This window comes from Perna viridis, chromosome 4, assembly GCF_037379345.1.
Source record: "Perna viridis isolate PV_CMFRI_1.1 ecotype Kerala chromosome 4, ASM3737934v1, whole genome shotgun sequence".
In the NCBI taxonomy this organism is placed as follows: Eukaryota; Metazoa; Mollusca; class Bivalvia; order Mytilida; family Mytilidae; genus Perna; species Perna viridis.
The window spans coordinates 117,643-144,571 of NC_142448.1; the positions used below are offsets into that span (position 1 = coordinate 117,643).

Here is a 26,929-nt window from a genome sequence, read left to right on the forward strand (position 1 = left end):
CATGGTCCCCTACAGGAACATATATATCGATTTAAAATTGGGTTTCCCATTGTCCTCTATAGGGACATACATATATATATATAAAACATTAGGTTACCCATGGTCCTCTATAGGAACAAACATATAGATATAACATTGGGTTACCCATAGTCCCCTATAGGAACAAACATATATAAATAACATTGGGTACCATGGGCAGCTATATGAAAATACATATAGATATAACATTGGGTTACCCATGAACCCTATAGAAACAAACATAAAGATATAAACATATATTAACTAACAAATGGTCCCCTATGGTACAGATAGAAGACGGTAAACCATTGTATAGGTGGCTGTTCATGTCTAAATAGCCTTATTTTCATATCTGTAGATGTTATTTTCCTACCTAGATACTTTAAACAAGTATCAAGATACACAAAAGCTCTAGATACACAAAACTCCTCTAGATGCTTCTCACAACTATCTAGATACTTATCAAAAGCATTTAGATGCTTCTAACAACTGTCTAGATACTCATCAAAAGTAGCATAAATCCCGCAAAATGACGTCCAATGATAAAACCTCGCATTTTGACTAAAAACAAAAAATTAAAATATCCGATGAAAACATGAAAGATATAAACATAAAATGCCTGGTTTTATGTTATAGAATTAGGATTATGACAATAGCATGCAAATGCTTTTAATCACCACTGGAATAGTCACGCCGCAATGGAAGAGGGAGGTATAGAGCGCTGTAAAACCTAGATTTAACCTACCATTTCGTTTGATCTGTATTCATAATATAGTGTTGACGTGACGTAAATATTTTACGACGTCATAGGTTGCACTTAAAGTGTATAACTGACATGTTGTAATTATTATTATTATACTATTCTACAAATAAGTTCGCAAAATTAAGTTGTTACGTGTATTTAAAAATGTAAACGGAAAAACAATATCCGGAGGCACGTTAACCACCTCAAACGTCTACTTTTTTTCTTGACACGTGACATCTTTCTCGTCCAATCTCTCCACAACACGGCTTTGTTGTGTTGTCTTTATTTAGCGCATGCGTGACGAATACCGGCCTCTTTGCCACGTTGATGACTGTATACTAAGTGTCATTTTGGGATCAGTCTTTTTCATCACAGAAAACTTGTTGTCACGTCTGCTACAAACATGTTACCGATTTTGTTAAGTGCCTGTGTTATTGCTCTAACGTTTGGAGCTGACATTAAAGAAGAAGAGGGTGTTTTGGTTCTTACAACTGCAAATATTGAGGATGCACTGAAAGAAAATACCAACATTTTAGTCGAGTTTTGTAAGTTTTCATAATTTATTTCCACGTGTGCATTCAGCGTTAACTCGGAAACAGATATGTAATGATATATCAACTGCAAAGAAGCATAACAAATATTATTATCATTTATTATAGCGACAAATTTGGGTGGCAGCTTCAGGAATTGTGTCCATATGGTCGTATATTCACTTAAAATTGTGAACAGGTGAAGTTTAACATATTAAATGCTAAATGGCTAATAGCCTTTTTTTCCTTTACATGAAACTGGTTCAAGATTTTACTATGCTTCTCTGGGAGCTTATGTTGTATTGTTTTAAAATATTGAGGCTAGATAAAGCTCGTGCTGTTTTCGGTATAAATCAGTACAATAATGCACAATGACGGATTTTTTTCTATTGTAGATGCCCCATGGTGTGGACATTGTAAAGCTTTAGCTCCAGAATATGCTAAAGCAGCAAAAGCCTTGGCTGATGAAGGTTCTGACATAAAATTAGCCAAAGTAGATGCCACTGTAGAATCTTCACTGGCAGAAAAATATGAAGTACGAGGCTACCCGACAATAAAGTTCTTCAGGGACGGAAAAGCCATTGATTATTCTGGTACGTATAAAAGGCATAATTAGATAAAAGAAAAAGGATTATAATAGTAAGGACCAGTATGCAAATGTAGTTAATCAAGGTTTATGCAGATAGTTATTTTTCAGTTCATGATAAATGCTATATACTACTATATTATTCGCCAAATTTGCACTACATAGATTAGTATTTTTCTAAATCAGACACCATTTAAACAAAGGTTGACAAATCACAGATACAACTGATGAAAGAGTTGTTTATACTTCAATGAAGGAAGAAGAAAAATTTGTATGTGATTTTGTTTTTTTTAGCAGGTCTTCTGTTAAGGAACATGATTTATGTTATTTCCATAAATGTATTGTATTCTGGTTATAAAAACAGGTGGTAGACAGTCTGCAGACATAGTGAATTGGTTGAAGAAGAAGACTGGTCCCCCTTGTCTTGCTCTGGAATCAGTTGATGATGCCAAGAAGATGGTTGAAAAAGATGAAGTCGTAGTTATTGGTTTCTTCAAGGTACATTTGTATGCTTATATATTATATCACTTTATTCTGGTTTAACCAATGTTGATACAATGGTTTACAGATAAACATATAAATAAACATTATGAATTGTACAGTTGTTGAGGTAAAATGAGTTGAATCAGTTTATATTCTAAAAGTATAAACACATCAGAGTCAACCAAACTTGTGATTAATTATTCTAATAGATTTGCACAATTGTTTTTTTATTAGATTGCTTTTGTTGATTCAATATAGTCTTGAATTTGGCAACATTGTAGTTTGTTAAATACTTTCTATCAAAGAACTTTTCTCTTTCTGTATGGGGGAAATTCCATAATGAAATATTCATTGCCAATAGTTATTGCAAAGGGGACATGTTCTTTTGTCTCTTAGGCATATTTTGCCAGCAGCAACTTTTAATCGGAAGCTTGTGATTAGTAGTTCTAAATTTTGTTAGCATGACAATATCTTAATTGGCCAATATGTAACGTTGATGTTTAAATTGATTTAAATATTTATTTGATGCTTATACACGTATTATTTCTTTCCACCTGTTACACCTCTTATTATGTATTCTTAGACTAAATTCAGGGAACACATGTTACCTAAAACATTTTTTAATTTACTACAGTACAATAATGTATATGTATCAAATCTCATTTTAGTCAAAATTTTATAAATTTACATTATAAATTATGAGAAAAATATGCTTAAGTTGAACATAAAAAAGATTTGCATACAGCTAGTGAAACTGTGTGGGTATTAAATGAACATGTAACATGTAAAACTATAAAAGTTAATGGAGAAGACTATGTTATTGTGCAAGTTATAAATATAAAAACTAATCTTTTAAATGTTCATGAAAATTAAATTGAAACAAAATAATTTCCTTTTTATTAACTAATTAATCGGCATCATGATTTATAATAAGGGACTTTGAATTTCCCGCACCTGTGGGTGCCACCATGATCGGTTGAGCTGTGACGTCACAAAGTTGGTTTGTAAAGTGAAAGTAAATAGGTAATTGATTGCGATGTCCGAAGAAATCACAGATTTTGGACTTTTCCCCTTTAATTTCAACCCAAAATAAACAGAAGAAGAGATTTCGAACTTTGCATAGCCTTGAGCATTTTATAAAAGCGCATTTTGCTTTAAAGGTTATTTATTTTTGTTGACGTGGGTATGATTTATCATACCCGCCTAACTTAATGCAAAGGTGGTCTTTCCCCTAACATAGATATATTTCTGACTTACAATGTCTATATTATTGTGGTAGGGTATTTTGGTTTTTGATGGATGGGTCTGCAACATGTATTTGGAGTTTTTGTATATGTTACTTTTTACTACAAAGAAAGATTGATCATTTTTGTACATCATTGTTAGATTAACCTGTAGTGTTATATATCATCATTAAGATACATAGGCATGGCAGAATATATTTATAGTAAGATGATGCACTTACAAATACAAGATTGTTTTTTTTACTGTATGGTGGTATCAAACAACAATGTATTTTCCCTAGTTCCATGCAGTCATTTATAGTTAACACCTTTTTTTTTTTTTTTTTTTTTTTTCAAAAATACAAATTTTATTTGATCTGCTTCAAACAATTGTGATCCTTTTTTATGGTATAATTAATAACAATTTTTCCATTCTCTACTTCTTTGTTGGTTTTGTTAAATGATGTCTGATCATGAGACAAATTGGTTTATTTTAGGATCTGAAGTCAGCTGATGCGCAGCAATATGAGAAAGCAGCCCAGGGAATAGATGACATTCCATTTGGAATCACATCCAACACTGATCTCTTCAAAGAATATGAAATGGAATCTGATGGTATTGCCTTGTTCAAGAAGGCAAGTCTACTTATAACTAAATGGATGGAGGGTAGTTACTATCCACCTTGGCATCATGGCATCAGAATCTTTTAAGATACAAATTACAAATCGATACTAGAACTGTTTTTTGCAAATTCTATCTGATTCCTCGATTAGCTAAACTGAGTAATGGCAGAAAGAAGTATTTTCAATCTGAAACTGTATAATCTGCAGTAAGAAAACATATCGTTAGATTGGCTGAAACTGTAAGAATTCAGGCTAGGCATTACTTACGGACACGACAATGTGTCATTTTTAGCTCACTTGGCCTAATAGGCCATATGAGCTTTTTTCATCACCTGGCATCTGTTGTTGGTGTCGTCATCATGCTTCGTTAACTTTTCTTTAAAATATTTTCCTCTGAAACCACAGAACAGAATTTGATCATATCGTCCTTGGCATGTATGGTCCCTCACAAAAAAAACGTGGTCATCGTTACTAAAAATAGAACATAGGGCCAGACAGTAGTTTTTCACGTATATCCCCAAAACCACTAGGTTTAGCCCAATTTTGAGATGGATAAAAGTATTCAGCATGATGAGATCTACCCATGGTCAAATTTTCGTGTTAATCTGATAAGCTGTGATGGAGATGCTGCTCTTTTCAACATTTTTTTGCTATTTTCAATGTTGTATCTTTGAAAAATCTCCTCCTCTGACAGTTCTTGACCAGCTGGAACCAAACTTGGTTTGATTGTTCCTTGGGATATCCTGCATAGAATAGATGTGGGGATTTTTTTTAAGAAGACATGGTTGCCAATACTAAAAATAGGACATAGGGGTCAGATAGTAGTTTTCGCATATATCACCAAACCGGTTAGGTTTATCCAAATTCTTTCAGTTGCTGAATTGATCCTCATTATAAGGCCTGGAAAAGTCTGCAGAGATCAAAATTGTCAAATGACTCCTTGTAAGAGATTTTGCCCTTGAAAGATGATAAAAGATGTTTTTTTTCAGTTTTCAGCCAATATCTTAGAAACTATGATACATGTAGACAAAAAGAAATTTTCAGTTGCTGAAATGGTCCTTATGATTAGTACTACCGAAATCTTCTTGAGTCAAAATTGTTGGACAACAACTTATTAAATTTATTGCCCTTGAAAAGTAAAATTTAACCAGGTGAGTGATTCAGGCTCCTGGGAGCCTCTTGTTCTGGCAGTTTTTGCCCATTAGTTAGAAAATGAAAGCAGATTGATAATTAATGTAAATTGATAAAATATTAAGTGTTTCAATATCTATTATTGGTGCAAATTACAGAAAAATCTGTTGATCCTTCTTGGAGTTATGGTCCTTGAAAGTGTTATTTTTTAAGTTTTTATTAGATTTTACCTATTATTTAGAAAACAAATGCAGATTAATGATTAATTTAATTGATAAAATGTTCAGTATTTCATTATCTATATGTGGTGCAAAAACAGAAGAATCTGTTGACCATTCTTGGAATTATGGTCCCAGAAAGTGTCATTTTGACCATTTTTCCTGTTTTGCCTGTTGTTAACAAAACAATAGCAGATTGATTTATTTAATTTAAAATATATATATATATATATATGTGTGTGTGTGTGTGCGTGTGTCTAAAAGTATGTAAAGGTCTATGATTGTTGCAAATTTTGGAAAAACCTGTTGATTGCACTTTTTAATGTTTTTATTTTTTTTTAAAAAAACAGCCAATTAACAGCCAACAAGTGACAATGTAATGTCTGGGTTAAACTACTGTCCCCTTCAAGTATCATCTATCTACTGATGAAATGCAAACCGGACAGTGAATGAATTATTAATTACGTAATTTTACGTAATCATTTACAGTTTTGTTGACACATTTATTACAGGTGAACAATAACCGGGCAGCCGGAATTGAGAGGTTGTTTTTATTTGAAATATGTGACTAAAACTGTGAAAAACCGGCCAATGTACGGTTTTAAGGGGTAGCCGGTCTATTTAGGTTTTAAGGTATACCGGCTGGGACTTTTGGAAACAGCCAGTTTGAAGGGAAGACTGGTCTTCTGAGGGTCCGGTTTGGAGAAGTTTCACTATATATCATCTGTGCAAATTTGGTCAGAGGTGTTTGACCAGACCATTTTTAGGTTTTTGCATATTTTTTTTATAATGCTATTAAACCATGTGAGCAATTCAGGATCTTGAGAGCTTATTGTCTTTAATTTCATAGAAGTAACATTTGTGAATATGAGAAAATTATATTGGATAGTGGTGGAGTAGAATCGTTACAAGCCATTAAACAAAATGGAAACTTATTATGTACAGAAAACAAATACATTATAAGGGATCAAAATATCTTTAGACTGTTGAATGGACACACTGTCACTTCAATTAACAGTATTACTCACTACAGTCCTATATCTTTTATTAACTTGTATTGATGTAAGTTGATTTTTATTTTAGTTTGATGAAGGACGTAATAATTTCGAGGGATCAGTCACTGCTGAAGCAGTTAATGCTTTTGTCATGGCCAACAGACTGCCACTAGTCATTGAATTCACTCAAGAAGTAAGTTCAAATTCTGATATGTGCTAATGGTATTAAATTATTTGATAAATAAATGATTGATTTTTTACTTTTGCACAATCTAATTGTATTTTTAAAGTACCATATATGTATGCATTTTAGTGAATTAAATTAATTTTTATTCATCTCAATATAAAAGTTTCTACACCTTGAACTACTAACTAAAACCCAAGAACTAGTCAAACTAGGTATACCAACTGTAAATGCCATTTAATCCAAGAACTAGTCAAACTAGGTATACCATCAGTAAACGCCATTTAACCCAAGAACTAGTCAAACTAGGTATACCAACTGTAAATGCCATTTAATCCAAGAACTAGTCAAACTAGGTATACCATCAGTAAACGCCATTTAACCCAAAAACTAGTCAAACTGAGTATACCAACTGTAAAATGCCATTTAACCCTAGAACTAGTCACACTGGGTATACCAACTGTAAATGCCTTTGAACCCTAGAACTAGTCAAATTAGGTATACCAAGTGTACATGCCTTTGAACCCTAGAACTAGTCAAACTAGGTATACCAACTGTAAACGCCATTTAACCCGAGAACTAGTCAGTCAAACTAGGTATACCAACTGTGAACACCATTTAACCCGTGAACTAGTCAAACTAGATGTGCAATGTACCAACTGTAAATGCCATTTAAGACTTGTCCAGTTGAGCAGGTACAAAGACTGATGTAATAAATGGTTATTTTGACCTTGTTTAAACAGAAAAGTTATGTCATCCTTTACACAAGTGTAATTTAATTCTCACTTTTTGAAACATCTTTGTCTGAGCTAATTGGACAGTGTTAAATATCCTACTCCGACCAGTTCTGTGCAATATGTCTCTTCATATAGCCTTCATATTTTTGTCAAAGGCAATATTTTCTGGTCTTTTGTTTACAAGTTGGTCTTCATCAAGAATCCGACAGCCCATGTCGGACATTTTATTGAATTTCAGCAAACCTTTGTGTCAGTCGTTTACCTGCCTAGATCGAGAATAAACTTCAAAAACCCTTTTTTCAGTTATTTAAAGATAAGTATTGGAATTTGTGTTATTCCATCACGTACTCCCTTTTTTTACAAAATATGTGAACGAGTTTGGTTTTGACCACACGTGGATGTTCTGACGTGTAAACAAAACATCATGTCTCTCGAACTTTTTCATCGCATCGGCAAACCGCCGAAAACTTTTGAGTTATGAAAAAAATGTTGATTTGAAGGGTTGTTGACTTCCGTATTAAAAAGATTCAATCGATGAGTAATTAATTACATACTATGACTGATTCGTATTTTCAGCACCATGTGCTTTCATTACCACTGAAAAATTGACGGGAAAATGATGAATTAGTCCATCTTTTTCTTATTTAAATCAAGTTATAAATGTATGAAAATTCTCCAAGTCACTTCAATTAATTTGTATATGCAATGGTGCTGCACGTGTAGCGTTGATTTAATTATACAATCAACTTATCAGTTACAAGTAAGTTCGCAGTCACAGGTGGCTTCACACAGGCTAATTAATATTGATGTTCATCTGTCAAATAATTTCCAATAAACAATTAGGAGACAGGTAGACAGGATGTTTATACAGTAATAAAACCACACAGAATGTAATTTATAAGGGTTGACAATTTTTATGTCCCATATTGGAAAATGGTCGTTGGTCATTTGCAAAGTTTGTCGGTCAATGACTGGCATTTTTTGCCGTTTCTAGATCCTTGGTCTTCATATGCTTTATTTAAACATCATTAACAATTTCATATTGTAATAATTCTGTGGTTAAATGTCAATTTTATGTTTCAGTCAGCACAAAAAATCTTTGGAGGAGAAATTAAGAACCACATTTTGATGTTCCTTGAGAAAACTGCTGATGGATCAGATAAATTGATTGATGGTTACAAGAAGGCTGCTGAAACATTCAAAGGAAAAGTTCTTTTTATTACCCTGGATACTTCTGATGAAGACAATGCTAGAATCTTGGAGTTCTTCGGTCTGAAGAAGGAAGATTGTCCTTCAGCTCGTTTGATCACCCTCGGAGAAGACATGACCAAATATAAACCAGAATCTAATGATCTTTCTGAAGATGCTGTCCGATCATTTGTACAAAACTTTTTGGATGGCAAATTGAAGGTATTGTATTTTGTTTAGCCTTTGAGTTAAAAAAAATAGTTGGTTAGTGATATACATAATAGTGATGTAACATTGGCACTACAAATGTTTTTGCCAAACTTTTACAGGCAATTTCAGTTATTTGTTTGAACTTTGCCTCCCATATTGTCATGAATAAAATATCAGTGAAAACAAGAAAAAACAATTCTTTCCATGTTTAAAGAATTGATTGATGTAATCCAAGTTTGCTTTTAATTTTTTGACATTAACAAGTTTGAAATTTGTGGAAAACTAAGAGGAGGTGAAATCAACTATTATTAGACGAGGAACTTTGTTGTCCTGTTTCTAAAGGTAGCTTTTAAAAAAAATTATTTGTGTATATTTCTTTGAAATATTAAAGCTCAGATAATTGCATACCATTGTATGTTGTTGACATTAGCTAACGTTGGTTTCTATATTCTGACAAAATTGTTTTCCTTTCAATTACAGCCACATTTAATGTCAGAAGAAATTCCTTCTGACTGGGATGCCAAACCAGTAAAAGTATTGGTAGGAAAGAACTTCCAAGATGTTGCTATGAATAAAGACAAAGCTGTTTTAGTAGAATTCTGTAAGTATATACAATCTAACCATTTTAATCTCATTTAAGTTCAGACCGCTAAGCAGTTTGATTTTTAAAAATTCTGATTATATGTTTTTGAGTTATGGGACATGATTTATACTGAGATGTGCTTTTTTGAACTGTAACTTACACTTCACCAAACTTTTCATGAAACTTTGGGTAATTTTACATTGATTTAAGCTCCCTGTCTATTTTATAGAAGTTTCAAGCTTTGGGCCTTAAATTCAGAATAAGGGGGAATTAAGTCAGTTTTGCATATTAACTCCAAAATGCTTTAAAAGTTTTCATGAAAGCTCCCTTTCATGCATGTAAGCTCTCTTTGGTTTTTATAATATTTTTTTTTTACATTTTTTCTAATTTTGGAACTTGTTTGTTAAAATATGGTGTTTTCTCTATCAACCTATCTTGTTAGATTTTCCATCAGTCAATTTTAAGGGTGAAGAAAAACCTATAGCTGGAGAGGGACAACTCATGCCCTTATCCTGTATTTCTTTATTAGTTCTGCCTATAGCAAATTTACAGTTAGATGAAATATATACATGTAATAATTAGTGACCTTTTGTTAATCATCAAACAAATTTCATTTTCTTGTTCATCAAGTTAATATTGGTGTTTAAAATTGACAAAACTTCTGTTGTGTCATTGTATATCATTAAGACACATTATAAACCATCTGTTGTAGATGCCCCGTGGTGTGGTCACTGTAAACAGCTGGCACCAATCTGGGATGAATTAGGAGAAAAATACAAAGATTCAGCTGATATAGTTATAGCAAAAATGGACTCCACAGCTAATGAAGTAGAAGATGTTAAAGTACAAAGTTTCCCCACCATTAAATATTTCCCAAAAGGCAGCAGTGAGGTATGTTTTCATGAAGTCATTATAGACAGACTTGCTATACTATTAACTGTTCACTATCAATCTACTTTGCAAAGAGTGAATGCAAGTGGATATTAAAAATGACATTGATTTTAAAGAATACATATATTACAGAGAAACCTGGTCTACATTTAAGACAGTTTACTTATGAAGTCCTGAAGTACAGATAATATTCCTTGACACATTTGTAAATAAGTGGTTGAGATAAAATAATACTGAAATTAGATAGTTTGAAAGTACTACATGCTGAAAATTTGTCTCTAAATATATTACAAAATGTCAAATGATGTTAATTACTGATAAGTTTTATGCTTCTGGCAGTGTTCTGTATCATTTACATTTGATTATTTTAATTGCAGGTAGTTGATTATAATGGTGAGAGAACATTAGATGGATTTGTCAAATTCTTAGAGAGTGGTGGAAAGGATGGTGCAGGAGAAGCTGAAGATGTAAGTGTGATTTCTCCATAAAGCCCTCATATCTAAACACATAAACCATCTGAGCACAATAGTATGCTTCTATACATTAAATTTCAATACACTGAATTCTATTGCAGGCATTATTTTTTTATTTTACCATCTCAGATCTGTTTGTGCTTCCAGTTTTGCCAAGCTCCATTTTTTTGGCCGTGCCAAAACATTTGTGAAAAATGCTGGTTTATCTTATTAATTTAAAAAAGAAAAAAATTAATTTATAATTAAATTATTTCGACATGAAAGAAATACAATTTTAGCTCTATCATTCATAATGAATTATAACATTGTAGCAGTGCAGACAGGAGTCATTTTCCTAATGTGCACATGTATCTTGCACTGTCAAGAGTAGACCATAAAATTATCTAGATAGTTGCAACAGACTTTTTTCTTTAAGATAACATTGGTTTCAATATATTGATGAAAACATTGATTATCTTATATTTCAGGAGGATGATGATGATGAAGAGGAAGATGAAGACGAACCAGCTGCTAAAGATGAATTATAAACTGTTCCATTACGGGTTACTAAGGGGTGGAAGTGGGAGGGGGTGAATGAACCAGTCTAATATTTGGAATCTCCATTTAGGAATCAAGTGACCTTAATTGTTGTCAAATAATGTTTTGCGACTGTGTTCATCGTTGAGATTATTTCTGTGGGCTTTTGATGGTGCCGATTAGAGTGCTTCCATTTATAATGAAAGTGCTGCAAGCTTGTGTGTATGGATTGAATGCATGAATTAAAAGATCCAAGTTCTATTGATAAAGGGTCTATATGATAAGGTAATGTTGACTTATTGAATGGGACTTTATATGATAATTTGTATCTTTGGGGGTTTTTACATCAATCCAACACACAAGCCATATATTTGTTTATTTTGTGATCATTCCCTCATCACAGCATTGAAAATAAAACATGATTATGATATGAGTAACACTAAGAACAGCATAATTAATTCTTCAATGGGTCTAGACAAGACTGTCTAGTCATACCAAAAAATTGTTACATTATATTTCCCAATCATGTTTTTGGTTCCAGATTTTCACCCTGACTTTTCTTTTGTTGTCTATTATAGTGCCAGTTGCCATATCTAATTATCCTTACATTAGTTATGTTCATTTACTTTAAATTATTTCATTTGTTTCTTTATATCAAGTATTGTTTTTGAAAGGGAAGTGATAGCATTGTGTTCTGGGATTTAACAGTAGAAAAGATCATTAGCTCACCTTGATAGTAAATCAGCTGATACTACATGTTTTTTTTACCAGAGTATATTAGAACTACTTGATAAATGCTTTGTGTTGTGCTTAGAATGATTTCTGTGTAATATTAAAGTTCTTGAAGGGCATTGTCATTTTGATATGTCTTGTGTACACGGATGAAGTTCAGTTACATGTATGTGTTGCATTATTTATCTGAGTTCGTGTAGTTTTTTTCTTAAGTTTTACTTTTTCTTACTTTAATGTTAGTTATCTTTATTTTGGGTTAATATTTAACACATTTAAGATATTATAAACACATTGAACAACCTACCAACTGTTGATCTTTTCTCACGAAACACTCTAGTAGTGGGAACTACTTAATAAAAGTTGACCATCTTTTCTATTTATAGACTGTAGTAAAGACTAGAAGTCAGTTATTTTAATATTTTATGAATGAGTGGGTGATGGATGTGTTATAGTGTTAATGTATAAATGTTTAAGGACAAACATTCAAAGTTTTGTAAGATTATGAAGATGATAGTTAAATTAAAATTTTATGAAAAGGAAGTGATGTTTTTATTACATTATCCAAACATGGTTAATATGCCTTTGTGCACGAATTAATACAGAGGAAAGTGGCAGATTTATTAGTTCTTTCCCTAAAATCACCAGGTCATGATCAAAAGCTTATAGTTCTAGGTTTCAAAGACATGTTGATATTACAAAGGAAAGACCTGTTGGAATGCGATGCATCCTGGAATGTATGCACCCCAATGCTGGTAAAATTGTTGCCTATGTCCCAAAACCCCCACAAATTTTGTTGCACTACGGTGGTGTAGATAAGAGGAAATGCATTCCTTTCCTCGTTTGTCTACCCCGGACTTGACTTGTTATGAGCAGCTCGGCGGGTGTTTCTAGAAAAGCAGAGGACGCTTACCCTACTGGTGCACCTGGTCCATGCTCCCAGTTTTTAGTGGAGTCCGAGTTGCTCATTTGCTTTTGTTGCTTTGTATGTATGATTTTAATTACTTTATTTTCTTTGTTGTGTATGTCTGTTTTCCATGTCTGGTCTTTGTCCCTGGATTACATTCTTTTGATTACCACTTTAACCTTGGTTCCCTCGATTACTCATCCACAAGAATTTATAAATCTTGAAAATACAATTATAGTAAATAAAGTAACTAACACCGACAAAACATCTATTCAAGCAAATATGGAATGAATGTGCCTAGCTGTTTCAATAGGATCAATGAGAAATCTTGAAAATACTTGAAACCCAGTATGCAGATATCTACACCTTGTATCTTCTATTAATCGCGGAAGGAATTCGTCCAGCTGTTTATGAGGAGAAAGCAATGTGGCAGTGGACAAAGTTGTGGTTTATAATGTAAATTCATCTAATGGAAGTGATTCTTAACCTGCTTATTCCATAGAATCACTTGGTACTGTAGTTTAAACCATGAGTCCTATCTATACTTTTTGTTGGCACACTACACTGCTCTAAAAGCACATGATTTGCCTTTCCCTCTCTTTTCAAACAAAGATTTGAAAGATCATGGCAAAATTCTTTCCTCCATTAAGAGAAACAATTCAAATTCAGTAAATAAGTATGATGGGTAGAATGAAAAACAGATTTAAGACAATCAGAGCATGTCACAAATACATTTCAACACCTTGCACCAAGAAAAGAAATAGTCCATATTAGATAATAATTTTTCAATCTACCAGTTTTATTTTTCTTAAATTCATCTACTGATTTTCACTAAAAATTCCAATTAACAAGCATTCTGACAGTATTGCTGATGCAATACAGTGTCCCTTTTCGGCCTTTGAACTCATTGCCTTTATGAGATTTTTTTTAAATATGTGAACTAACAATGGATGGTGTTATTTTTTAACAATCAAGACAAAATTACTCTTGAACAGCAAAAGCAAATTCCATCAAAATCAAACCTGAGCTTCATTTTACAGTAGATAATAACATTTTTGCATTACAGAAAGCTGCATTAAGACATTCTCTTTCTATCACCTGGAAAGTTGAAAAAAAACTTCGTTATTATGAATTAAAGGGCAAATAACTCTAGAATGACAGCAGCAATTTGCATCAAAATGATGAAACATAAAATTTTATATAATTTTCTATGTCAAAGGGCCATAAGTTCCATATAAACCATTTTGCCGCATTAATATTGAAATTTAATTTATAACTTGTCATGATAAAACTAGCTAACAAATATGAAATCAACTGGATGAGGCATTACAAAGAAAAGTCTGGAAAACATACAATTTTATGAAATTTTCTATGTCCAAGGGACACAACTTCTGTAAAAATCATTCAACCATAACATCATTCGAAATTAATTTGTAACTTGTCATGATAAGACTATATACTAAATATGAAATCAATTGGATGAGGCATTGCAAATAAAACTCCAGAAAACATAAAATTTCATGAAATTTTCTAAGTCCAAGGGCCATAACTTCCATAAAAATCATTCAACCATACAGTCATTCAAACTTAATTTGTAACTTGTCATGATAAGACTATATCCCAAATATGAAATCAATTGGATGAAGCATTACAAAAAAAAGTCCGGAAAACATAAAATTTCATGAAATTTTCTATGTCCAAGGGAAAGTCAGGAAAACCTAGTATGACTGACGGACTGACAGACTGACGGACAGATGGACGGATGGAGTGCAAACCTAAGTCCCCTTCGGCATTTGTTGAAAGGGGACAATAAAAAGCATAACAATAATAGCAACTAACACTATTTAACTTTCAATATTACATTGCAGTGTAAAATTACGTAACAATTCATAATAAATAAAAAATTCATCAAGCACATAAAATATTAATAATATGCATCTAGTTTTCTGACAAACAAAGTTAAAGGTCACATAATCATAAATATTGTTACATCCTAAAATCATTGAAAACAAGTCATTTGATATTTCTGAAAATCGACACTACGGAACCATTGCCTGTACACTTGAATTCTTATTTCTTTCCCAACATGTAAATGCTAAAAGTTTGTATTAAATGTAATTACAATATGATGAACTGTGAGAGGGCATTGCTTCAAATATATAAAAGTTGGATTAACTTCCTACATCTGATACAAATTGTCTTGCTTCATGCACATCTACACATAAAGCTAAATATTATCAAAGTCCATTGAATGGTCAAGGAGGAGCTGGGTTTACAAGGTTACACAGAGATGGATGGGCATGGTAATTCTTTTTTTCACAGGTGGTGTAAATACTACATAACTTAAAACTACATTTCATCATTTCTACAGACATCTGCCAGCTTCAGCTGAGAAACATGTTACTGATCATAATATAAGTTCAATGAGCAACAATAATGGTTAAACTGTCATACTAAATGACAAGAAATTAGCTGTGCCTGCTAGCTACATATTAGGATGTACTGACAACAGCACTTAACGTTATATTGTTTGTTGGCAGCTGTTGAGTTCTCATATGAAAGTTATGATGACAACAGATGTTCTCCCTCCTCTCATTGATCAATACAAACTACATATTAAAATATTTTAATTTCATAAAATCAATAAGTACACATACTTTCAATTCATAAACATTATCTTAACGGTGTGTTCTTAAACATACAGAAAATACAGCAGGTATATACTCTAGGGTAATATTTCCCTGATTCACATGACATAACTGAGTCTACACAAAAGTCACAACAAGTACCCATAGTTGGTATCCCCAGATGAGTGAAGGATCAGCCAATAACACAGCCATTTTTCAGATGACTATACTTCATACCTTAATAGCATTAGATACACGGAAAATTGTAGTCAACATGTTACTAATTCCCGAAAACATTTCGTAAGAAATCCCCTGTAAAAAACAAATAATACATTAACTGATTGTAAAACAGGATTATAATGCAACATGATAAACCTCACTAAGTACAAAGTCATAGAATCAAATGTCACTAAGTAGAAATCATTTCACCTCAGTGAGTAACAATAGATTTATTATGTAGATGTATGTACATATTGTGTACTGGTTTTATTAACAACAGTATTGGTTTTATCACAAATTCAAAACTAGAGCTTAACATCTTGTGTATTGGTTTTATCATAAAATTAAAATCCTGTGTATATCACAAAACTAGATCTTTACAAATACTGCATGTATTGGGTCTGGGATCTTCAGAGTATTATACCCTCCACAAGAATATAAGAATCACCCCATCTAAACATCTGCCTGTAAACATTTCTTGTCAGTGCAACTCCTAAACTGATGAAGGGTTTTTAATGAAATTCTACAGGCAGGTTTAGCATTATATGTTAATGTACAAGAAGTAATATAATTAACATCAAAGACTCTAAAAGTGTTAAAGAAAGGGTATACTCTCTGTGAACTTGCAAATAGTACAGTGAAGTGTTGAAGTAGGGGTATAGTCATTGTAAACTTGCCCATAAATACAATGAAGTGTTGAAGTAGGGTATACGCTCTGTGAACTTCCCTATAGTACAGTGAAGTGTTGAAGTAGAGGTATATTCTTTGTTAATATTTCCTAAAGTACAGTGAAGTATAGTCATTGTAAACTTGCCTTTAGTACAGTGAAAACTTTCTAAACAGAACCCTGCATAAACTGTTAACCTGTGTAATTTTTTCTAAAGTCCCTTCATATCAAATTCAATAAATTTGAGACCTTTGTTAACAAAACACTTGCATTAACCAAATAAATCACTCAATCCACAGGGAGTTGTGTTAAGGTTACACTGTATTAAGGTATTTAAGAAAGTTTGTGTACAATTTAGGTAAGTAAGTTATGTTAGTGTACAGGTTTATGTAAGAAAGTTAGTGTACAGATTTAAGTAAGGAAGTTACTGCCTAACAAATACAAACAAAAGGTACGTGGGACTGAATTGTTGTACTGCCTGAAAAATACATACCAAAGGTACGAGGAATTGAATAGTTCTAGAACTAGAACTTTCATAAGTTGCCATCTCCATCATGAAACCTTTAACACATTTAAACACAAGTTCTGCTCTCTTCTGACACCAAGGTATTGTCATTTCCTAATAAAATAATGATCACTTTACTGTACATATAACAAGAAACATAACTAAGAATAAGCTTTCACTTCCTTAAATAGAAAAAATGATGTTCATAGTAAATCTAACTATGACACAATACATACCTTCGAATTCTCAGGTCATTTATCACAATGGTTAGAAATATTGTCTAAAGGGAAACAACCACAAATAAAAACCTATTCAATAACAATATATCTGAAGAAAAATTGAGAATATTTAACTTAACTGAAAGGTAACAATTAGAGATTCATACAAGGGTTCTGATAAAACCCTAGGCATTAAATTTGGATTGGCAAACCTAACACAATAGACAATTGACAATAGGTAATTTTATTTGCACAAACACATTTACAGTAAATGGTTATGGCATGAACAAAAACAGTACAATGTAATATACATTATGTATAAAATAAACTATAAACTAAATTTATGACACATTAGGTGAGCCATAAGTAGTTGGATAGTTAGGGTGTGTATATCAGGTGGGAAACACTGCTATACAAACCTCAGACATTATTTTGGTGAGCCAGAAGTAATTGGATAATGTGTGTGTGTGTATGTGTGTGTGAATCATGATGGAAACACTGCTATACAAACCTCAGACATTTTGGTGAGCCAGAAGTAATTGGATCGTAAGGTGTGTATGTCATGATGGAAACACTGTATACAAACCTCAGACATTTGGTGAACCAAGTAATGGGATAGTAAGGGTGTGTATATCATGACAGAAACACTGCTATACAATCCTCAGACAATTAGTGAGCCAGAAGTAATGGAATAGTAAGGGTGTTTATATCATGACAGAAACATTTCTATACAAACATCAGACATTTAGTGAGTCAGAAGTAATGGAATAGTAAGGGTGTTTATATCATGACAGAAACATTTCTATACAAACATCAGACATTTAGTGAGTCAGAAGTAATGGGATAGTTCAAGTGTGTATATCATGATGAAACACTGCTATACAAACCTCAGACATTATTTTGGTGAGCCAGAAGTAATTGGATAGTATATGTGTGTGTGTGAGTATCATGATGGAAACACTGCTATACAAACCTCAGGCATCTGGTGAGCCAGAAATAATGGGATAGTAAGTGTGTTTGGGATAATTACAGGGTGTTTATTTAGACGGAAACACTGCTATACAAACCTCAGACATTTGGTGAGCTAGAAGTAACGGGATTGTTAGGGTGTGTATATCATGGCGGAAACACTGTTTGATAATGTTCCTGATACTGAGTATAACTGGATGACGAGATGTGATGTCACTTGATCTAATTGAATCATCAGTGACTAGATGGAATACTATGTGGACATCAGACAGGTTAGAATGTTTAGTAATGTAGAAATCACCTGTCTGTAGACCATTGTCCTGTAAGTAGAAATATGAATTGTAAATAGATGGTAATCCACTGTACTGGTTGTAGCAGGATAAATATTAGAAAAAAATGTAGAATCTTGTTTTCATGAATAGAGATATTCATCCCCTAATTGTATCCCTACATAAAACGAAGTATTGCACCACATCAAACCTTGTCAATATATATTTAACATTTGATGTTACTACTCCAAATCGAGCCAATAACTAGTAGTTTGGATCGTATTGTCATTCTTTAATTTGTTCTGAGCTACACGTAGCTTTCAGTAACTGTGAGCATCCCATTTTGTCTATGATTTATGTTGAAGTATTCCATGGAGAGAATTGGATGTATTATCAAGTGAACTTTATGGTGCATTTGTTTGTTGTTTCAAGTGTGGTGGACGTGTTTTTCAACAAACGATCGGCATTTCAATGGGAACAAATTGTGCTCCTATATTAGCTGACCTATTCCTTCACTCTTATGAGGCTGACTTTATATCTGATCTGATCAGAAAGAAAGAATATCGTTTGGCTAGATCCTTCATTCTCAGTTTCCACTATATAGATGACGTATTATCTTTAAACAATCCTAATTTCGGGGATTTGATACATCGCATCTACCCAAAAGAACTTGAGATAAAGGATACTACAGACACTGTGAAGTCGGCCTCATATCTTGACCTACACTCAGAAATCGATGGTAAAGGAAAACTATTGACCAAACTTTACGACAAACGTGATGACTTTTAATTCAGAATTGTCAACTTTCCTTTCATCTGTGGCAACATCCCTTCGGCTCCTGCGTATGGAGTGTTCATATCACAACTCATATGTTATGCCAGAGCTTGCTGAAACTACGCAGACTTTTTGTACCACGCTAGAACTCTAACAAATAGGCTTCTGGAACAGGGTTATGTTGCTACAAGATTGAAGTCATCACTACAGAAGTTTTATGGTCGTCATCATGAACTCGTGGATTGTTACGGTGTATCCATCTGCGCCATGAAAACTGATTTTTTGAAGGAGTCATGGTTTTCCTTTCCTCGTTTGTCTACCCCGGACTTGACTTTTTATGAGCAACTCGGCGGGTGTTTCTAGAAAAGCAGTGGATACTTACCCTACCGGTGCACCTGGTCCATGCTCCCAGTTTTTAGTGGAGTCCGAGTTGCTCATTTACTTTTGTTACTTTGTATATATGATTTTAGTTACTTTATGTTCTTTGTTGTGTATGTCTGTTTTCCACGTCTGGTCTTTGTCCCTGGATTACATTCTTTTGATTACCGCTATAACCTTGGTTCCCTTGATTACTCTTTCAATTCATTTTTCATCTTACATGGAAAACAAATAAACGCAACAAAAAACATCAAGTAACTAAAATAATACATACAAGGTAACAAAAGTTTACAAATGTTATATTGGTATGTGACACTCAAATAAAAATATTCTGTCTGTCTATCTATAAGATGATCTAACACTTACTGCAAAATTACCAGATGGAAGCACTAATAAGGATGTAAATGATGGTGGCACTTTAACAAGAAAATGATGATGAAGAAGATATCTGATATTAACAATTTTGGACAACTTTTTTTTACAAATTAAAGAATTTAATATTCTAGAATTAAAAATCTAAATGCAAGCAAACCAAAAATAAATTTAATTATCATTCGTGGATTGTTATGGTGTATCCATCCGCACCTTGAAAACTGATTTATTCAACGGACCATGATTTTCCTTTCCTCGTTTGTCTACCCCGGACTTGACTTTTTATGAGCAGCTTGGTGGATGTTTCTAAAAAAGCAGAGGACGCTTACCCTACTGGTGCACCTGGTCCATGCTCCCAGTTTTTAGTGGAGTCCGAGTTGCTCATTCGCTTTTGTTACTTTTTATGTATGATTTTAGTTACTTTGTTCTTTGTTGTGTATGTCTGTTTTCCATGTCTGGTCCCTGGATTACATTCTTCTGATTACCACTATAACCTTGGTTCCCTTGACTACTCTTTTTATCTTCGTTTATGTCAGAAACAAGCTTTAATTAAAAGTGTAGTGTTTTGTAATCTATTTTAATTAAAAATGTAGTGTTTTGTAATCTATTTTAATTGAAAGTGTAGTGTTATGTAATCTACTTTAATTAAAAGTGTAGTGTTTTGTAATCTATTTTATTTGAAAGTGTAGTGTTTTGTAATCTACTTTATTTAAAAGTGTAGTGTTTTGTAATCAATTTTATTTGAAAGTGTAGTGTTTTGTAATCTACTTTATTTAAAAGTGTAGTGTTTTGTAATCAATTTCATTTTAAAGTGTAGTGTTTTGTAATCTATTTTATTCAAAAGTGCAGTGTTTTGTAATCTACTTTAATTAAAAGTGTAGTGTTTTGTAACCTACTTTATTTAAAAGTGTAGTGTTTTGTAATCTATTATATTTAAAAGTGCAGTGTTTTGTAATCTACTTTATTTTAAAATGTAGTGTTTTGTAATCTACTTTATATAAAAGTGTAGTGTTTTGTAATCTACTTTTCGCCTAATGTCCTGCTGAGCTGTCTCAAATGGTAATGAATGCAAAAAAAAAAATTGGTGTGGTATCTACTACACATAGAAAATAATAAATTTTATCTATCAGTTTTATTGTACATCTCTGACGGTCAAACACAAGTTACATGATATCAATTATTATAGTCTAAATGTCAGTATAGTCTAAACTTTCTGCAGATTAAACTACACTCAGTGAGTACTTTTGTACACTAATGTCAATTATGAAAAATTTCAAGTACTACTGCTTCATCAGAATTTTGTTTTTTGTATGAATGCATATTCTACTCAAAATTATGGTTCTTGTGTGACCACATGTTTTACTTCACACAAATATTGTTTCTTGTGTGACCACATGTTCTACTCAAATTTTGGTTCTTGTGTAATCACATGTTTTACTTCACACAACTTCTGTTTCTTGCCTAGTTTACTTCATACAAATTTTGTTTCTTGTGTGACCATATGTTCTTCTTTACACAAATTTTGTTTCTTGTGTGACCACATGTTTTACTTCACACAAATTTTGTTTCTGGTGTGACCACTTTGTTTAGTTCACACAATTTTGTTTCTCGTGTGATCACATGGTTTACTTAACACAAATTTGGTTTTTTATGAGACAACATTTTTACTTCACACAAAATTTGTTACTTGTGAGACCATATGTTTTACTTCACACAAATTTTGGTTCTTGTGTGACCATTTGTTTTACTCAAAACTTGGTTCTTGTATGATCACGTTTTACTTCACACAAATTTTGTTTCTTGTGTGACCATATGTTCTACTAAATTTTGTTTCTTATGAGACAACAAGTTTTACCTCACACAAATTTAGTTTCTTGTGTGATCACATGTTCTACTCCAAATTATGGTTCTTGTGTGACCACATGTTCTACTCCAAATTATGGTTCTTGTGTGACCACATGTTCTACTATAAATTATGGTTCTTCAAGAAATAAAATACATCGATTTTTTGGTTGTGGCACCTTTGATCCCTTTTTACTCGAATATGGCAAAGTTGAATTGTTTTTATGTGTGGCCAAATTTTTACCCCTTTAACTCTTAAACTTTTAAAAATAAGCTTACCCTGTAAAAAACTCAAAACAGAATTTCAAAAGGAACAGATTGACATCAGAATCATAAATAAGGGTTCAACAATAAGCTTTTTCTATCAAGTCTAATGTAACACCGATTTTCCCTTTTTAGCCCTTTATTTCAAAAGGGGTTGGACAAAACCTCCACAAATATGGAGCTCTCTGCCGTGTTCCTTGGTACAATGTGTTAAAATTTCAAAAAGCTGGGATAAGTTTTACCAGACATCAGTAATCAATTACATGTCTATGATTTTACTCAAGTTTTCATAAATAGGCTAAAAGTTAATGGATTATAATGACAACATTGATGATAAATTTTAACAACAATGACAATAACATTGACAGGGTGATACCATTATACGATTGATAATTTTTTTGGGGGGTTTTTGTCACATAAAAATGTCAGCTCAAGGCCACCATTGGATCTTAAATGGATGACAATTAAGCCCTCACACCACATGGTGGGCTTCAGCTAGCTCATTTGTTAAAAGATAAAGAGATAAAAAAACTGATTATAAGTTACACAAATAAATAAAGAACTACTAGCAATTAACTGACATGCCAGTTCTAGACCAGTTTTAAACTTACAAAAAGTTAGGTCTTCATCATATGTAAATCTAGTTCAGCCACACCTCAGACATCATGTGACATTTAGGTTTGTTTTTTAAAGAAGTATGTGTTCTGCGACCTTGGATATAGATTAAATATTTGTTATATATCACCATACACAGGCAAATGTGCCACACATGAGAATCATATGGTTTGCATCATATGATTATCATATAAATCGAGCATCATATGATAATCATGTTTCGGTATTCATATGATTATCGCATGGTTATCATATGATAATCACATGTTTTTCACAAACATATGATTATCATGTTTTTAAACCATCATTACCATATGAGAATCATATGATAATCATAAATAAATAATTCAATATCCTTTGTTTATATACTAAATTTACCTTAACTGATAGATTTATGACATTTATTTCTGATATCATTATACAGAGACATACAGAAACATACTGAGGAGTAAATATCAGGAATGAATTGCAGTATTTTCTAGCATGTACAAATTGGGAGTAAAGATAGTAAAACACTTCCACATAAAGATTAAGACTATGTCTTGTAGACTGCAAAACACTGTCTTATCCATTCAAAACTGAGAGTACACAGTTTTATAGTCTTACTCTAACAATCACAAGGCATAATAGAAATCTCTATAATCTACCCGTATGAAAGTGTCTTTACTCCCTTATTTGTTTACTTTTGATGAAATGACTGTAAACATTAGTTTAATTTCCCAAAAGCTTTTGAACCTCTGATTTCTTTCATTTTGAGCAAAATAATTCTTTAACATTCTGGTCAGCATTTTATGGTCAGCATTTTATGGTCTCAATCGTACACTCATAATTCTAAATGAAACTATGACATTTCATCAAAACTAACTGACAAAATATACCTTTCTCTCTTTAGACCTATCTCCCTTCTTAGCAGTTTGATTAACAAGAGGGAGCTGTTGTTCTATTGTTGTTAACTGTAGTTGTAAATCAGGAAAGTGAAAATCTGTAGACTGTTCACAAACTCTATAAAATTCTACAATAAGACAATTACTTTACTTAGTAAGCAGATTTAATACAATGCTCTATCAGTTACTTTCACAGTTAAATTTTAAACAGGTACCACTACGTGTTATCTGCCTAAAACTGAACCAATTAGAATTGAAAATTAACAAGTGAGATATTGTAGGCTACCTACTCTTTTTCAGTCCTGTGTACATAGAGAAGTTGTTATCTGTCAGCAGAATAAGACCACAGAGGTTGTTAGAATACAGGGACATTGCTGTTTGTAACCTCTGAGGCTGAGGTATCACCATTCCACTGAAAATAAACACCAAAAACCATCAATTTGCAACACTGCTGTTTGTAACTTCTGATGCTGAGGCATCATCATTCCACTGAATATAAACACCAAAAACCATAATACAGGGGCATTACTGTTTGTGACCTCTGAGCCTGAGGTATCACTATTTCACTGAATATAAACACCAAAAACCTTAATACAGGGACATTGCTGCATGTAACCTCTAAGGCTGAGGTATCACCATTCCACTGAAAATAATCTCCAAAAACCATAATACAAGGGCATTGCTGTTTGTTTCCTCTGAGGCTGAGGCATCACAATTCCACTGAAAATAATCTCCAAATACCATAATACAGAGACATTTCTGTTTGTTACGTCTGAGCCTGAGGTATCACAATTCCACTGAAAATAATCTCCAAAAACCATAATACAGGGGCATTGCTGCTTGTTACCTCTGAGGCTGAGGTATCACAATTCCACTAAACATAATCTCTAAAAACCATAATACAGGGGCATTGCTGCCTGTCACCATTCCACGAAAAAAATCACCAATTAAAGAACCTTAGTGAGCATGCTAACAATACCCGCACACACATATTTGCACTCTATAAAAAAAACTTTAGTCCCTGCAATGCCAAATAGAAAGTTGAACAATTAACCTATTGCTGTGAAATCAGACCTGTCCAAATTTGAAGACCCATGGGTGGCCTTGAGCTGACATTTTTTATCCTGATGGGGTTGTTGTCTCTTTGACATATTCACCATAGCCATTCTCGTTACGTTTTATTTCCACTAATCATTTACTTCAGTTTGAATGAAATCCATCAAAAAAGAGGTGCTATCCAAGTGACAAGCCCAAAATAATTTGATTTTAACTATGTTCATCTCTAAAAAAGTGCCCCATTACCGATTTATGTTAAAATCAATCCCATCAAAGTCTTTAATAAAACTAATCCTTCACCAAAGTTTGAATGAAATCCTGGCAAAAAGCTTAAATCATTAATTCTTTTTTGCTAAGGCCTCCTCTAAAAAAATAGTTTTTATAGCTATCCACTAAAGTTTGAATAAAATCAATAAATCCAAGCTTTTATAGTACTAACTAAAGATTGAATTAAATTGGTCAAGAAATGGAGGTGTTATCCAGCCAAAAACAAGTTGTGATGGATGCTTGGACAGACAAATGGACAGAGGGACAGACAGGTAAAAAAAATATAAAAACCATAATACAGGGACATTGCTGTTTGTATCCTCTATGGCTGAGGTATCATCCACTGGATTTAAACACAAATGTGGTAAACTGTTATTACAGAGAGATAAGCCTCGCCTGTAGTACATGGCCGGCCTTTCATTAAGAGATGATGATGAAAAGTACCTCCTATAAAACCAAGGGTACTTGCATTGCAAAAAAGTTAATGAAACCCCTAACATGGCTGCTGTTATTTTAAACTTGATGGTGGGTGACACTTTTTCTAATTTCATACATTATGGACAATTTATAATATCTTTACAACTATTTTGACACCACCAATGTGGACAGATTCCTCGTACCTGTGAGGTCACATGCATGAAAGATACAGACAACAGACAATAGACAATTTTATTTGCAAAAACATATTTACAGTAAATGGTTATGGCATGAACAAAAACAGTACAATGGAATACACATTACATTTAAACTAAATTTATGACCATGGTGCGACAGTGGTGTAAATCTGATCAAAACAGATTAATCTATAGTTTAAAAATTATATATTAATATAATTTCTGTTAAATTGAATTGACCTCTGATTCCAACATTCATTCATTAATTTGATATTGTTATTTCTAGTATTTCTATAGAGCTACTGTTTAATGTATATGCTATATATCCTGGTGTGAGGTAAGGTTTTGATGAAGAAATTGAATTTTGGTTGTCCAATTTCATTCTGTATTGATTTCTATGTGCTGTACAGTGGGTGCACACCGAGAAGAAATGATATTCATCCTTTATGTTCCCAATATCACATGATTTAGAAATATGTTTTTTTCTCTCTATATTTTTGTACAGACCCCTTTCTATTTCTAGTGCATATGCACTCAAACGAAATTTACTGATGATAAATCTTACATAAATCAATATATTGATGGCTTTTAGACAGAATAAATATTTTAACTATAGATATGACTTTTTTTTAAGGCCTTCTTCATTGTATGATCTGTAAAGTAGTGATGCTAACTACACACCAAGTACAAATGATTCATGTTTAAATGACCTTATCATAAAACTTACCTTAAAATTCTTAACAAGAAATTTCAGTCAATAGACCATGACAGTAAGTGCAGGCCATATGCATAAAACAGATAAAGAATTGTGATAAAGTGGTGCTGATAACACTGTATACCAAATATGATTGACCTAGGATCAAACTGACCTCGAAAAAAATTAACATGAAAGTCAATAGACTGCAGCAGCAAATGTATGAAATGGATATAGCATTGTGCTATAGTGATGCTAATGAAACTGCATTCCAAATATGATTGACCTGGCACAAGTGCTTATAGATTATAGTTGGAAACTACATAAAATCTTAATTTGAAATTTCAAAGTCAATAGACTGACTGTGGGGGCATATGTACAAAACAAATATATTTGTTCTACAGTGATGCTAATGCAACTGCATACCAAATATGATCAACTTAGCACAAGAGGATAAAACTGATCTGATAAGTAAACTTAACCTGAAAATTTTAACATGAAATTGAAATTTCGAAGTCAATAGAATGTAACTGCAGGGGCCTTATGTATGAAAGGAATATAGCATTGTGCCAAAGTGATGCTAATGCAATTGCAAGCCAAATATTATTGACTTATCACGAGTGAATCATATTAAATTGACCTGACCAGAAAACTTAGCATGACTATCTTAATCTGGACACCTACGCTGACACTGGGATTAGCTTGTTTTGAACCATTTTGGTTCT

The 26,929-nt window shown here is 32.7% G+C and overlaps 2 protein-coding genes across 5 annotated transcripts in view; one reads left to right on the plus strand and one right to left on the minus strand.

Moving 5' to 3' along the window:
- The first annotated feature begins 1,061 nt into the window (after positions 1-1,061).
- Positions 1,062-12,606, plus strand: LOC148618341 (protein disulfide-isomerase-like). Its single transcript, XM_088577117.1, has 10 exons — positions 1,062-1,308; positions 1,689-1,886; positions 2,244-2,377; positions 4,083-4,220; positions 6,641-6,745; positions 8,557-8,883; positions 9,352-9,472; positions 10,167-10,345; positions 10,723-10,812; positions 11,286-12,606. Exons 1-10 carry the CDS (start codon positions 1,167-1,169, stop codon positions 11,343-11,345), a joined length of 1,494 nt encoding a protein of 497 aa, XP_088433243.1. The 5' UTR covers positions 1,062-1,166; the 3' UTR covers positions 11,346-12,606.
- Positions 12,607-15,580: 2,974 nt separating this feature from the next.
- Positions 15,581-26,929, minus strand: part of LOC148618342 (FERRY endosomal RAB5 effector complex subunit 3-like) — a 32,160-nt gene continuing 20,811 nt past the window's right edge. For all 4 annotated transcript variants that reach the window (XM_088577124.1, XM_088577123.1, XM_088577126.1 and 1 more), the window contains 5 exons: positions 23,864-23,985; positions 23,568-23,701; positions 18,274-18,495; positions 16,977-17,102; positions 15,581-15,909 (listed from right to left, as the gene is read on the minus strand). In XM_088577124.1, the coding sequence (XP_088433250.1) occupies positions 15,829-15,909; positions 16,977-17,102; positions 18,274-18,495; positions 23,568-23,701; positions 23,864-23,985 (685 nt within the window). In that variant the 3' untranslated portion in view covers positions 15,581-15,828. The remainder of the gene's footprint in view (positions 15,910-16,976; positions 17,103-18,273; positions 18,496-23,567; positions 23,702-23,863; positions 23,986-26,929) is intronic.